Source organism: Tinamus guttatus, unplaced genomic scaffold (assembly GCF_059628265.1).
Source record: "Tinamus guttatus ecotype Peru unplaced genomic scaffold, ASM5962826v1 Tinamus_guttatus_pri_ptg000364l, whole genome shotgun sequence".
NCBI lineage: Eukaryota > Metazoa > Chordata > Aves > Tinamiformes > Tinamidae > Tinamus > Tinamus guttatus.
In genome coordinates, this window is record NW_028288898.1 from 4,424,226 (window position 1) to 4,439,413 (window position 15,188).

Here is a 15,188-nt window from a genome sequence, read left to right on the forward strand (position 1 = left end):
TTAACAGGCCCAGAGCAAACAGATCCAGATGAAAACATCACCTACTAGTATGATAGGAACAAAGCAGAATAACAAATTTGAGAGAGATTACAGACTCACGTCAAAATTACTAGGCTAACACTATTAAACGTGGTGCAGTGATCTCCCCGGCCTTCGGGTGTGGAAGGAGGTTTTTCCTCCTTGTCAAAAAAGTCAGAGAAAGATTTCTTTAAATTGTTTTTAAAGTAACGACTGGCATAGGAATAACAGGAAAACAAGAGCATGTTCAAAAGCAGCAGCTTCTTCTGAGTGTGCAGCAGGGGCCAAACTAAAAAAAACGAACCATGTAGCATCCACAGGATTCAAGATTCAGGCACTTACTTAGTCCTCAGGCAGTTTACTGCAGCACCACAGCATTTTGCCTTCCTGCTTTATCAAAACTGATCCTTTTTTCCATCCTTCTCCACGCGGGGGAGTTTACTTGATACAGCAAATCTTTTTTTGCTCCCACTAACGTTTCCTGAAGCGGGCAGAAAACTTGGAGCCAGGGAGCGGGAGGAACCGCACGGAATCACGCACGAGGGCCAAGAGCCAAAAATGGGGATGATCCCCAAAGAAAGAAGTTTCACAAGTTTTAAAATGATCTAATACATTCTTGGTACTTACATTGGCAGGTATTTTTACTTATTAGTAACATAACTGTGTGTTGTACTTTGGGTGGGTCCAGACAGGGGGGTTATTTCAAAGAACAAATATTGCTGTGGAAATTAAGGACTACTTCAACTATTCTGCAATTAAGAGGGTGAGATGTGGGTGAAAGAAGAGCCATCGCTTTCTGCTGACGGCCCACGAGGGCTGAAACCTGCCTAGGCTTCTGCACATAGAGTCAAGCTGAACTTTTAAAAGGCCTGTTTTCCAAGAAATTGCCTTCCTCCCACAAATATATATTCCATTTCATTAAAAGAGAAGATAAACTATTTGCAGCATGATCTATTTTTGCATCCTGTGTAGAGTCAACCATGACATGGGCACTAAATAAAGCCTTGTGCTACCCAATCTTTTCTTTCCAGGCATTTGTCAAAAATACCTCCTTCTACCTGTCTGCATCATGGTTTAGATTGAACAACTTCTTTTGCTCTGTATAGACTTCTAAAATATACACTGAAGTGATTATTAATTTTCACTTCTCTAACAGGGACAACTACAACATAGCAACTACATATAGGAGGGAGCACTAAATTTTAAATTATCTTAGATTTGAATTATCCAACTTTAAATTTTAATTATACAATTTAAAATTATACAACTTGACAGCCTGTAAGGAATGGAAATTGTCAGAAAAACTAATGTTCCTCCAATACTTAGTAAAATGCTCCTTAGGCTAAAGCAGAGACAGCATAAAAAGTCCAAGCTATGCAGATCTGGTCCCTGTTGTGACCCAATTCCAGCTTCAGTATTGCAGGACCCTGTATGCTGACAATGCGACTGTACAGACCCATCTTCTGGGGGTCTTATTTCAAATGGAAAAATAAATACCAAACATAAAGCTTCACTGCCTTATTCCTACCAGCTTTCCTACCTCCTGTACTAGTTTTGTCTAGGGGTAAAGCAGATTTTTCTTTCCTTCACTGAAACTCTTGACGTTCTACGCTAGCTTTAAGTGTTATAACATCTGCTCTGTGCTTTCTGCTGATTAGTTATCTGCCTACAAGACAAAATAGATGAGAAATATTCGTTTTGGCCACAGCTTTGCGAGTGTCAGCCCCCCTGATTCCTGGGAGTAAATTTAGGATAAAAGGGCGCATGGAACAATTGGACAATATCCTGCTAAAACTTCCTGAGAAATGGTCCGGTTTCCTGAGAAACTAATGTGGCATCACTGCTAATTACTGTGTGTTCTGACCCCCCGGGTACAAACCAAAACCATGGCGCTTCCCAGGAAGAGCAGAAAATGCCCTTAAGGAATATTCTGCCACGGCTGTAGCCGCCGAAGGAGGAAGAGCGGCGTGGGGGAAGCCAGGGACGAAGGCTCGCGCCACATGACAAACGTTTCCAAGGGAGCAGCAGTTCCGTGGTCATCACCCTCAGACTCCCGGTGCAGACTAATCTGCCCAGCCTGCAAACAGCCTGGGCTAATTTTGTCCATCCATTAAGCAGATCAGTCTGCTTAGTCTTCCCCAGGTCAGCGGCCAGCAGACTGCCTGTTAAAAGGGTTTTCCAGCAAAAACTGCTGCCACTGCAACGAGTTTTAACGGAAAGGTGCCTTACATGAGTCCACAGTGACAACTATTTGCACATGTTCATGTGCCACTTAATATTCCTGTGGCAACATCAGGCAAGCAATTGCAAACAGATGCTGAGAAATGCCTGGTGCCTTACACTGCTTTTAAAAATAGTGATTCATGCAGAATTTTAAAGAGGAAATATTCAAAACTCTGCATGTTTAACAACTGCTTGGAGTAGAAGCAGCAGGATTTTAGATTCCTGCAAAATTTCTAGACAATTCACCAAAATCACATGTCCAAAAAGGAATTTAACTTATGACAGCTAGGCTAGCGATTTGTGAAAGGTGGGGAATAACAGTAAACACAAGTGTTAGCCTAACAAATCTTTGCTTTCTTTCCTGAGTTACGCACATGCACACAAAGCAACACAGTCGTGGATACAAACAATATATGTGAACTAAAGGAAAATGTCCATCGAGCGAAACAGACTCGGCACTTATTTTCACAAATCCATCCTCTAACGTTTAACCCTGGACTGCAATTACCTTGTGGCAGTTTTCCACTTCTTTTCCTCTAAGACAACAGGCAGCATTATATTTTGAGTATTTGGGATGCCAGGATTTATTAATACTGCCACTAACATGCACCACTAATATAAACTTACCATCGAACTGAAAGTTAATACAGACTTCTGCTGAAGAAAATGCAATAGAAAACCAGTTTATAACCCCCTCTTTTTCAGTACAACCACCTCTGTATATTGGTGGTTCTTTTGATACAGAATGGATTGGATACACAGGCTCCGCTCCACTCAGCTTTACCTTCTTTTGCCAGCTCCAACAGCTACAGTGAAGCTATATAAAATCAAAATGCTGTTTTTTAATGCCAGGAGACACTTCCAACGTCAGTCCAAAGAGCTTAGGCGCTGTCAGAGAAGTCCACAACTCAAGCACTGCACCGAAAGGAATTGCTGCTCTTCCTCCAGCGTTAGGATCCGGATCCACGCTCCCGACTCGGTCGGATGCAGAAAAGCAGAGCGTGCTGATATATTGTAAGTAAGGGTGCTCAAAGCAAAGCAAGGGCTGCACAGATGGGAAATAAAAACAGGCAAAAAGCAGCAGTGGGGAGAGGAGTCATTTGGTCAGAAAAGGCCCGTTTTCTTCTCCTGGAGGTGACACTTAAATGACAAGACGCAGAAGCAAACCTTAGCTGGAGAAGGTATCACGTCGCCAAAGATGAGCAGGGGAATCACACAGGAAAACGAAGGCAATAAAATATGAAGGAAAAAAAAGCCCAAAGGACAAGGACCATTAAAGGGAGAACAAAAATATTTTGCTCATTTAGCAGCACTCTGCGTGGCCAGGAAGGAGCCAAGAGCCCAAATTCCACGTTCCCATTTGCTGCCGCTAACAGAAATGTGGAAAAAGAGTGGGCAAACTTTGGGACCTTCACAAGCCTTACTAAAAATGGAAGAGGGTGGCCAGTGCTCCGAGGGGAAGGCAAGAGAGCGAGGACGTGTAAGGAAGTCACAGCTATTTTTGGACTCGCAGTGCTTCCAAAATCACATCTGTTTAACAAACCTTTTCCAAAGCAGCAAGGAGATTTAAAACGAGCAGCCAAGATACTCAGGTAGCCCTGATGCTCAGCTGCAGCTTTTCCTGGCCCAAACGCCTCCGGGTTTCATCTCTGCCTGACCCGAGTGCACATTTTTATAGCACTTCTAAAAATAAGGCTTGCAATAATTTTTATAACACAGTTATGCTGCATTTCAACTGTTATTAAATTAATGAAAAATGCACTCATGAAGTAACGACATCTTTGCCATCCATTTTGCTGTGCTGGAAACGTAGGCCAGGTTGCAATATAAGTTTCTTTATAGTATAGAATTGATTAAAAGAAGTCGGACTGAAAAGAGCTCAAGACTTTATTGCTAAAATTACCCGTCCCTGTCTCAGATTACACACTCCTGCCTTGCAGCCCAGAGAAGTAAAACAGGGAAATTAAAAGCAAGAGGGATCAGATGAAGATACCCTATTAAAAAGGAATCTCTTGGGCTTGTTCTGGTGACATTTATCTCGGGGACTACAAAAATTACGTGTTTCATCTCCAGTTTGAGAGCCGCTGATCTGCGCTCCATGGTGTTGCCAAACCCTTTCCTGGTTCCAGGAAAGGATTTGGCATTTTGTTTAAACTCTGCAGCATCTTGCAGCACCGTTGTCATTCGAAATTGCACAAAAAAGGGTGTTTTCTTTTGTTTAGAATTATTGCCTAATTGTTTTTGCACTTCTTTCTCTTGTCTTGTGAGAAATAACAAAGTATTTTTAATGAAGTTTACTCTGCAACAGCAAAACTGAACAGAAATGCCGGCAATCAGCTAACAATTCATTACTGAAATAGCCAAAAGCTGCTTTTCAGTTATAGGAGGCATCTCAGCTTTAAACAGAGATGTTGCCATAAAACCCTCCTAGTTCTGTCTTGAAAATAAGTCAGTCAGCTGCAATCCTTAAGTTTATCATGAAGGAGTAAAAATAAAAGGTCTAATACTGTACTTAGATTATGATCCATAGCTACAAGCATTGAACTTTCTTTGCAAATAATAAAAGCACTTCAAAGTGCTAAGCCCTAAAACACAAGGTCTCAAAAATCAGAGAAAAGATTTATATGTTAAAATTCATTTCTTCTGTTATTATTTTAAAATGATTTAAAAAATGATAATAGCAGCTCGTGTTTTAAGCTGCCCACACTGAGAGCTGCACAAGAGACAGCTATGGTAGGTGATAATTTGAAATGTTTCCTTAATTATTACCATTTTATGATTAAAAGATAAAAAAAAGAGCAAAGCTGTGGCACACACAGATCACGCTGTGCAAACCTTTACCTTCAGAGTACTATTTTGTGCATAACAGGTCCAGTCACTCTTTGCAAGCACTACAGTTCCATCCTACCCCAAATCTTCCTTTTCCTCCTCAAAATATTTCATGCCACACATCGCCAAGCCAAGCTCCACCAAGGCCATTTTAAAACCATCTTCACTAGACTTTAAAACATACAACCTTCCTACTGAATGTTGTATAAACTCTGATAAAAGTTCTTTTTCCCCCACTGCCTCTCACCCTTCTCTATTTTCTTCATGCATTAAGGTGTAAAGCATGAGCTCAAAATGAGCACAATATCATTTATTTCTCCTTATTTATTAGGCAAAAGCAAGTCCTATGTGTTTGATGACAAGCTGAACTTACACTTTGCAAACTGGAGATTCTTTAGAATAAATCTGTTTTAAAACAACTTTTATATTTTGGGATTAGTTCTGACACATTATTAGAAAATCACTTGAGAAAAACTTTTGTCCTCTTTTCCTGCCTTCCTTGTTCTCTCAAAGAAAAAATTGCATTAGAACTAATGCACATTTAATTTCTATACCCAAAACAATATTCATTTTTGTTGTCATCTATCCTCTTAGAAATGCCAGTGAATAAGGCTGTTATCATCCAGTGTATACTTGAAAAAACAAAGAAATTTAAATAGTGCTGTCACTGTGCTCCCTCTTGTCACAAGCATTTAACTTAAGCCATATATATGGGCAAAGTCAATACACACGAACTTGCAGACTGCCCTTAAACAGAGCATCTTACCTCTCTGGGTTTGAATAGCTGCATTAGAATTTTCATTCATGCACAATAAATAGATTAAGCTGTGTTAAAAACTCTTTTAAAAAGTATCCTCTTAAGAAAATTATTCCTACACCCAATCTTTCTTGTTATGGTGTTTACAAATGGTGTTTAACATGTATATTCTTAATATCACCCACTGTACTTGGACTCCGTCAGATGGGTCTAACTGCTTCACCAATTTCAAAAATGTACTGTGAATCTTCACTTACACATGTTTCCTGTGGAACTCCAGGATTTTCCCTTGAATTCTTTCCTGGTTTGGCAAATACTGATTTGTTTCAAGGTGTTCTCGATCCTCCGAGTCATCAAAATCCCCTATTTCAGCTATTACAAAAAATAAAACATAGTTAGAATAGAAAGAAACAACAAAAAAGAGACAGGCTTTGAAGATACAGAATTACAGAAACCCCAAGAGCAAGACTGTATTTGCCTCTAAGCGTTTTTAACTAAATAGAAATAAAATTGGAAGATACTTATGTTAAAAATAATCACTTTTTTTCCCCCTCACTGTACTTTTCTAGTACACTGGGAACAAGGTAAGAAAGGCCACAGACACTTGTATTTCCTCAGCAGTGCCACGTTGCCCTGCAATTCTTCTCCAGAATGATACTGTAAAAGGATTAGCAATATTTTAATTGTGCACCTCACAGCACACACAAGACAGGTTTGCTCTTCCAGTCAGATAAGATGAATTTTGCACATCTGAAGAGGTATTATCAAGCAAGGAGGCAGAAAACCCCATTTGTGTAGATCATATTATCAATTTGTAACATGTCACTTGGCTCCAGCTCGAGAAATCAAGCTAAGCCCAAGTCATCTAATTCCTGATCCCATTCAGTCTTTCAAGGTGCCTGACTAAACCAGACTTTGAAGGCTTCGGATGCTTGCAGAGTGAGAAAGCAGAAACCTCAAGAGTTTGCACTTGAGTCTGAAACCAACTGCTTTTAATTCCCATTTCCTAAAGTCCAGCCCTCTGTGTATCGCTCTCTAGCCAAAAGAAAATTTAGAACTAACATAAGGAAGCACTGAATTAGGCACCTCTCAAGGAGATGAAGGCTACTGAATTGGTCTACAGAGGAAAAAAAATACGCAGGGATTTCTTCATTTTTTACATTCTCCCAAGCAGCCAAAATTATCTTCTACATAAGTACCAGATGTTCCTCACACCACTAGCTAGCCCTGATTAAAATCCCCCTGTTCAAAGTAAGGATTACTACATGTACAGAGAGAAATATAGAAAGATGGAAAGTGCTTTTAGCTACCAAAAAGCAGGCAATAGCCTCTGTATGCTGCTTAATGCAATTCAGCAACATCAGCTGAGATACTAACACTGCAGAAGATGAGAGACGAGGAGAGCTGCCGTGTTGTCACTGCAGGTCAGCCGCTCCTCTGCCAAGTCCCTCTTGATTTGCAATGCAAACAGATACCTAAAAGAAAGGGAGAGTTAAAAGAAAAGTGTTGACATGTGAAGGATTTTAGAACAACTGAACAATTCTTTTAGGCAGTGGTTCCTAATTTGCCCTCTCTGCAAAAAAAAGCACGGAATAGAAGTGTTACCATCAAGGACAGTCAAGTAAAACTAAACAACCTGTGACTAATCCAGCTTCATGGTGCAATTTAACAGTGCAAACAGGCACATGGGAAGAGGAAACCAAAGGAAAACTCACTCTCTAACAAGTTTGTCAGGTAAAAGTGGTTTCAATTTTGAGCTACAAAGAAACTTAAGGAGCACCTCAAATGATTTTATCTATAAAAATGGAGATGGGAGAATATTGGGCAAAATATGTATGTATATATATTTCAGCTGGCACTAGGGTAATTTACTTAGGGGTTACATTTTCTAGTAATGTCAGCACTCTCTAAAGACAGTACCAATTATATTGCCTTCTAACACTACACTTACATAAATAAAATAGTTCCTAAATTTGTTGTTAGAGAAAAGGATTTTGACAGTTTTATATTACTAATAAGCTGTCTGCAAAATACATAAGCAAAAAAAAAGCATGTCAGCCTTGAAAGCATCCTATTTAATAAGTACCAGATGTTAATAAGGAATGACTTTGTAGCCTAAAACTATTTTAACCTAATTTTTATGAATGCAATATTGGCAATAACGAAAGTTTCAAAGTGTGTTCCATTTTCTTCGTATCTGTGATACTTTGACACACTTACAATAAAAGGAACATAGATAGTTAATAGCATTATGAAACATCTAAAAGTCCTAAGCACAGAGCACAATTTCACAATGATGAGCACTACACAGGCAGACAAAAACATACAACGCCTGCTCCAGAAAGTTACATCCCTTACATAATTCCTACAGGAGAAACCAATTAAGAGTAAAAAACGGAGGAGCAAAGACAAAACTGGGAGAAACACTAAAGAAGCTCTTTAAACATTTAAAAAAATGGAGTCATGTGTCTGGGACAAACTGACCTTGATTTTATTCCAACAGGTAGTGGAAACCAAATTCTCCAAGCAATACCTTACCTGGTATATTCTTCTTGCAGTTGGCCAGGGTCTGGAGGGAAAAACTTGACGGCTAGACGAAGCATTGTAGTCTTTGGTCCTAAAAAAGAAGAAATAAATAAAGTAGGTGTTTTTTGGTATCTCCAGAGAAGGAGACTCCACAGCCTCTCTGTGCAGCTTTGCAGCACGCCGGCTCCAAGCTGCACTGGTGTCTGGGGGTCTGATATTCCCCAAAGGCAGCGCGGAGCAGACACAGACTGCCACGCACCACGCTGCCATGAATCCTTTACACTAATCTCAACAGAAATGTAAATAACTGGAACCATCTTTCCAAGTTGCAACAGGTATTTTTTATTCAGAGGACAACGCGTAACAAGCTGAACCTTGCACTGAAACACTAAGGAAATGATGTGGAAGGAATCAGTAAGCCCAGAATTTCATGTGACCAAGGCAAAGAAGGCAGCTGGTAGTAAAGAGTGTTTCATCATGCTCTATGTAGCATTTTACAAAAGCATAAAATTCAATTAAATTAGCTTCAACTTCACCATTCAGCCTATTGAGCATCTGTCTTGATGGCCACAAGCCTCTATGGAGCCAATGGTTTGGACAGAGCAGCAGAGTGTCTCCCTGCCACGTACGGGGACGTTGCTCAATATCAGCATCCGGGTTTAATCTTTATTTTGGGGAAAACAGAAAAGGCTTAATATTTTCCAGCCAGTCAGAACATAAGGTGATCTTCATTTTAAGAGCCTGTTGTCAGTGTATGAACGGGCTGGCTGTACTAACTCACGAGGATTTCCCAAGATGTTATCGTGGCAAATTACTCCAGCTCTGATGCTGGGCTTCATTACAAGAGCTCCCCTTCCAGCAAACAGTGTAGCCCATTTGTCTTCTGAGCCCGAATCAAAACCAAAAAATTCATCACTCCAAGGTTATCCAGGAGATGCAACAGTGCAAATTCTCAGGAAATACAAAGACACCAAGTCTAGACCTCCCATCTTGTTGTCCCTTCATTATTTTAAATCCATCTTACATTGCTTGCACATTTTCAGTTAGCACCAAGACCAGAAGGCGTCTTCCACCACGGAGCTACGCTCAACATTTACGAGGCCAGAAAATGGGGATGAACAGAGACCTGTCCTGGACACGTCCCTTCCCTCGGTAACCTGAAGGGACATGAAGATGCACAACCTCGAGCACTCGGAGCCAGTAAAGCTCAAGACAGACCAACAGCAGAAGGCCCAATGTTTTATCCCTCCTTTCACCCACCTGCCTTCTCCCCATGTTGTTGACTACTGGGTTTTTCTTGTACCTGTAATATCCGATTTCTACATCCCCGCTCCCAAGAGCGGCATGTTCCTTCACATGCTCCCCTCTCAGCTGCTAACACAGGAACAATAACTTTTGCTCCCTGCCAAATAGCTGGGAGAACAGAATTTAAGTCTAATCCAGCTGTCAAAAGAGTCAGATCGCAGAATTACCAAAGCTTTGGTGATTCATAACGCTAAAACCCTAATCCTAATTGGAATGGGATATCTCCAAATGTAAGCAAGCTGGAAATAAAACCTTACATTACACAAAAGAGCTCACATTTGGCATGGGCTCATACCAACAGCAAGCATCAACAGCTTGTGATTATATGTATGTATATATAAATATGTTCTAATTAGGAAAAGGTTTCAGTGTAAAGAAACACTGGACCCAGTCCTAGACTGGATGCAGAGTTTACTATAAGAAGCCAAATCTGGAAAAAGAAAGTTGTCCAAAATGAAAATCAGGACAAACATTTTCACCTGCTCTGAACTGATATTCAGCCATTTTGCACATTTATTTGTGAGGAGCCATCTTGCCTGAAAGTCTATAGGGAGGAAAGAAAGGAAGGTGCTGGCACCTTCCGTCCTCACCATTAGGGAGGAATCCTGCTGCGTTGCCGCCGTTTGGAATAAGCTTTTAACCCAAAGCGAGATGTCTAAACACCGCGTAGAGGGATCAGTCCAGCTCCTGAAGCCTTCTGGCTGCATTACCACTGCCCTGAAATCACACGTTCCAAGTTCCAGGAATTTGCTCAGATGAAAGATTCATTGTCTTCAAAAAAATCGCCTTAAAATCTCAAGACTTTTGGAACAAACTCCTCCAAGAAAGGATATTTAGGGACAGTGGATGCAGAAAACCATCCGCATATGCATAAGCTGATGTTGAACACGCTGGAAGCTGTGTACCACGTCCCTGAAAGCCCACATACAAAGTCATTCTTTTACTCTTGGCACGGATGTATAAATTAAATCCTTGTTGCAACCAAATGCCAGAAGCATGAAATCCTTCCCTGTAAATTCTCCGTCTCAGCAAAAACGCGTGCGCATAATGATTGCAGTTTGGATCAAAACCTGGAAATCCTCTGCGAAGTTGAAGTGCTTCCTTGTCTTATCCAGGGGCAGCACACCAGACTTTTGGCTCTAACAAATATCATATTAAAGCAGGCTCCATAGCAATTCTTATGTAGTAAGTAAAACCACGTAAGCATGCATTTTACCTCCTGCAAGAGCAATAAACTCCATGTGCTGGGATAGGACTGGCTGCATTCCTTATGAAGTTATTTGATAATAAGATCCTCCTCAAACAAAGCAACATTTTTATACACATCCCAAAAGAGGCCATTAGCTAAGACCGACCGGAATTTCATTTTAATGATCTAGACTCTATAACAACTACGCCCAAGGCTCAGAACCATGTGAGAACACAGCAATTGCCACCAGCTCTGTACATTTGTGTGTTTGCACTGTATTAATCTAAAACCCCTGAGGACACCAAGCATCCTCTCAATGCTGTATCCACTTTCTCTCCATCTCCCGTCCAAACCCTCAAAATCCCCAGTAAAACTCATCAGAGAGATGAATACAGGAAAAAGAAAAGACCTTTCATGGTTGCCCAGCTGAAGCTTTTTTAAAGCTTTTTGTAGGGGGGAAACTGCTGGGAACAACTCCCACACGCAACCCCTTTGCTGATCTCAACTTGGGACAAGCTGAAGTGGAAGCCAAGGGACACGTGGCCAGGGTTACAGAGCTCTATTTCCAGGCATAAAAATCATCCCATTATTACAGTTTCCTTCATCTGCATTTCTGAAATGCAGATACTATCAAGCAGTTAAATTAAATCTCTGCTTAAGGCTCAGTATCATTAGGATTCTTCTCATGGAGATGCCTATACACAATCATACATCACTTATTGGATTCAATTAAAACCCAGCTGAAATTACTACTTATGCAATTAGCAGGTTGGTCGTAAGCACAGACACTTTCAAGGCTTTCTCCAGCCCTAACTCATCTCAATTTTCAGGCTGCCAGGACGGGACTCCTTCAGCAATCAAAAGTGCTACAAAAGCACCTTCTACCAAAAGCTAACCCCAAGCTACCAAAACCTTCACAACATTAAAACCATTCCAGAAAGTTTCATGTGTGACAGACAACAGAGCGACGTCTCCTACAGCTTAAGAATATCCCTAAAGAATTAATTTAACATCACCAGCACTGTAACGTGTGGGGCAGACCACCAAACGCCGGAGCAGCCACATATTTCAGCCCATCCCCGTTGTCTCAGGTGGCTTGAGGGTGACATGTATCCTGCAGGGCACACGTGGCCACCAGCATGGGTCTAAAACTGAGGTTCGTCAATATATACACTATAAAACAGCATAAAGAGCAACCAAGCTTCATACAGATTCCCACACCTCTCTGTGCTCCATCATGTCTTTTCTGTAGGACATATTTTCCAGCTTTGAATTTAGAGAAGGAAAGCAAACAAACTAACAAAAAACCCCTGCATGGGCTCTATTAAAAGATGACATTATTCTTTCCCTTGAAATTCAAGGATTTCTGAATTTGTCCAGCAAGACGGAATGACGCAGAGATAATTTTGGCTATTAGAGTCTGTCTGAAAGGCCCATCAGCTCCCAAACAGAGTCACGGCTGTGGGTACTGCCTTCTCCCACCCAATGGGTGCCATAAGCAGCCTATTGCTTTGGTTTCCATCAAAAACAACTTAGGGAGTTCACATCACAAATGTCAAACTTGGCTTTAGCAGCCTAATATCCAACCTGGATATTTATCACAGACAAGAGGTCCTATGTTTAGTAATTTCACATTCCACCCACCATATTTTACATTTGAAAAACATCAAGTTGACAGGTCCCAACAGGAGTCACTCTCACCCCCTACCAAGGGCAATTTTCAAGGAAGCAAAACCAGTAAATCAAGTTGCAATCATGAAAGCCACCCACATGAAGCAGATGCAAATGGAGGAAAACTTCATTTAAAAAAAATGAAATTACTTACTCCGTACTTGTTTAATAACAGGTTTCATAGGTTCCAGCCAAATCTGAAATTAAAGAAAAAATACAAACTGATGGTTGCATTTCAATACAATATGAAAACATCAAAAGTAATTTCAACTAAAGCAGTTCTTTATGAGTATATATTTCTTTCTCACTGTAATAATGTATGTTGTACACAGAAGTCAGAGTACAGAATTGCAGAAGGTCCGGAGGACACGACAAAATCCATTTTTTTTCCATTCCCCTCTCTCACCTGCAGGAACACACTATATAACGAGTTTTACGTCATATTCATTTCCCACAAATTCATCCTCTTCCCATGAAGAGGCTTTCAAAGAGACTGTTGTCAGTGTAAGTAAAAAGAAGAATTCATAATGCTAACAAAAAGTACTTCAGATGCTCAATTTTATTTATTTATTTATGTAACAAAGCGATGGTTTAAACTCAATCCTTACTAGTTACTTGTGTGTCTGAGAAACAGCTGGGGATTTTATGAACCTCATTAGATCCAGACACGCTTTGGAAGCTTTGCAAAAGGAGCAGAAAGGGAACAAGCTTCCCTGCAGTTCCTTAGCTCAACAGCAGTTTGCATTAGCACTCACAAGGCTCTGAGTCACTCAAAATATTTTCTGCATACAAGATTTAACATTAGGGAAAGTAACAGAGAAAAATAATTAAGACTTTGGGGAGTATTTTAATTTCGAAGCAACATCGTCCTCTTTGCAAGGTACAGGGTAAAAGACTGGGAGAACACAAAATGTTGGATGAAAAAAGGAGAAAATTAACTGAAGGCGGAAGTATCGGCACTAAAAGTGCTGCACATGCGGAATGTGATTTTATATATGTTCTGCAGACTACATTGGGAGTTGCTAATTTTCACAGGGAAGGAAGGTTTTATCCATCACCCTGAAAATATGAGAGATTTTTTTATGCATTTTATTTTATGCATAAAATGAGATTTTTTTAATGCATTTTAGAGATGTAACAAGAAGCAGAATCTGATGCTCCTCCTTACTAGTTGCCATTGTTCTGAGGAGCAAAGCAGACTGACAATAATCAAACAGATAATCCCACAAGAGGCTCAAGTGGATTTAAAAAAAAAAAAAACTTCTGACATTCAGACAAGCACATTCTCCCAAACCTTTGCATCATAAAGAATTCATGGGAAAGCTTCACCTACCCAGCATGAGTGGATGTTCTGGAATTCGATTCCAAAATAGTCCGACTCCATCAAATTTAGGTGCTTGTAAACTTCTGTCAGTAATACTTGCCCATAGCACTTTGACTGTGAAAGTAAAAACAATTAAGAGTGAGATGGATAATTAGGATGAATTAGAATTTATGACAAAGTAGCAGTAAGATATGGCACAATTTTTCACATTATTATTGACCACTTTTGATGCTGTAACACCTAAATAGCCATTGTTCAGACGTGGCTGTAACCAAACAGGTTGCACAGGCTCCCAGGTTAATTCAGGTTACAAGGGACCTCTGGAGGTCATCTAAGCCCAACCTCCTGCTCAAGGCAAGGTCAGCTGTAAGATCAGATGGGATCAGCGACACACTGTTTGTGGGTTTTTTTTTTTGTTTTTTTTTCTCACCAGGAAACTACATGTTCAGATACATCCTGCTCCTCTGCGCAGAAAAAAAAAAAAAAACCCACACCAATAAACAAAAAAAACGGGTTGAGAAGCGTTTCTCAGCCACTGCAGGGCTAATGCAGCATCTCATTTAACCCTCTGGCCTCCAAAGAGTTATAAACATCTGCAGACATTCCGAGTCAGTTAAGGGGGGACTGAGTTCTTAATGCTGGTTGAGGTCTTGACGCTCAGTTAGGATCTACCCTTGACCTAAGAGCCCTCGACAAGCACCTGGGCAAGGAGGAGGCCTTTGGAAACAGGACTTTGCAGGGGCCACATTAACAGCTCCTGGTGAACACACAGCCAGAGAGGGCCCTTGTCAATAAAGCCAGAATCTGGATTTTAGGGAGATGGTCTTTGAAAATTGACTCTCCGAACTTTGCTCTTGCAACGATGCTCAACAAAAAACAGGGTAATTAATAGATTTGTTGTTGTTGTTGATTAAGGACACACAAGAGGGCTCAAGTTCTCTGCCAAAGAAACCAGTGGGAAGCTCAATATCCCCCTCTCATACTGCATTTTCCACATAAAAATCATTTGTAAACCACCCCCCCCGCAACTAAACTTCTGCACAATCTTTAGTCAAGTTGGGTGCAAAGCCACAGAGCAGCCACCCCCCGGAAAGCAGCTGTGCTAACACAGGGCAAAACGAGCAGCTTTCCCAACATGCCGAAACGCCACCGCTTCGGCCTGCTTATCCAAGCACACCAATTTGCTCTCAACATCCATTAGAGCCCGATGGTAGCAGCTGCCACAAGCAAAATGTCATTAATGAACTCGGATGGCCACACAGCAGGAGGCTCGAGGTGTTCCTACAGTCCTTGTTACCTGTTTCAGCAACACACGAGAGCTGCAGGGAAGGCTCCAGCTGCAGAAG

The 15,188-nt window shown here is 40.8% G+C and overlaps 1 protein-coding gene across 1 annotated transcript in view; it reads right to left on the reverse strand.

Moving 5' to 3' along the window:
* FARP2 (FERM, ARH/RhoGEF and pleckstrin domain protein 2) overlaps nt 1-15,188 on the reverse strand; it is a 60,638-nt gene that overhangs the window by 31,388 nt on the left and 14,062 nt on the right. Inside the window, exons 3-7 of the mRNA XM_088530291.1 lie at nt 13,852-13,956; nt 12,673-12,715; nt 8,366-8,444; nt 7,205-7,302; nt 6,085-6,199 (exon numbers count right to left, since the gene is read on the reverse strand). Of these exons, the coding sequence (XP_088386417.1) occupies nt 6,085-6,199; nt 7,205-7,302; nt 8,366-8,444; nt 12,673-12,715; nt 13,852-13,956 (440 nt within the window). The remainder of the gene's footprint in view (nt 1-6,084; nt 6,200-7,204; nt 7,303-8,365; nt 8,445-12,672; nt 12,716-13,851; nt 13,957-15,188) is intronic.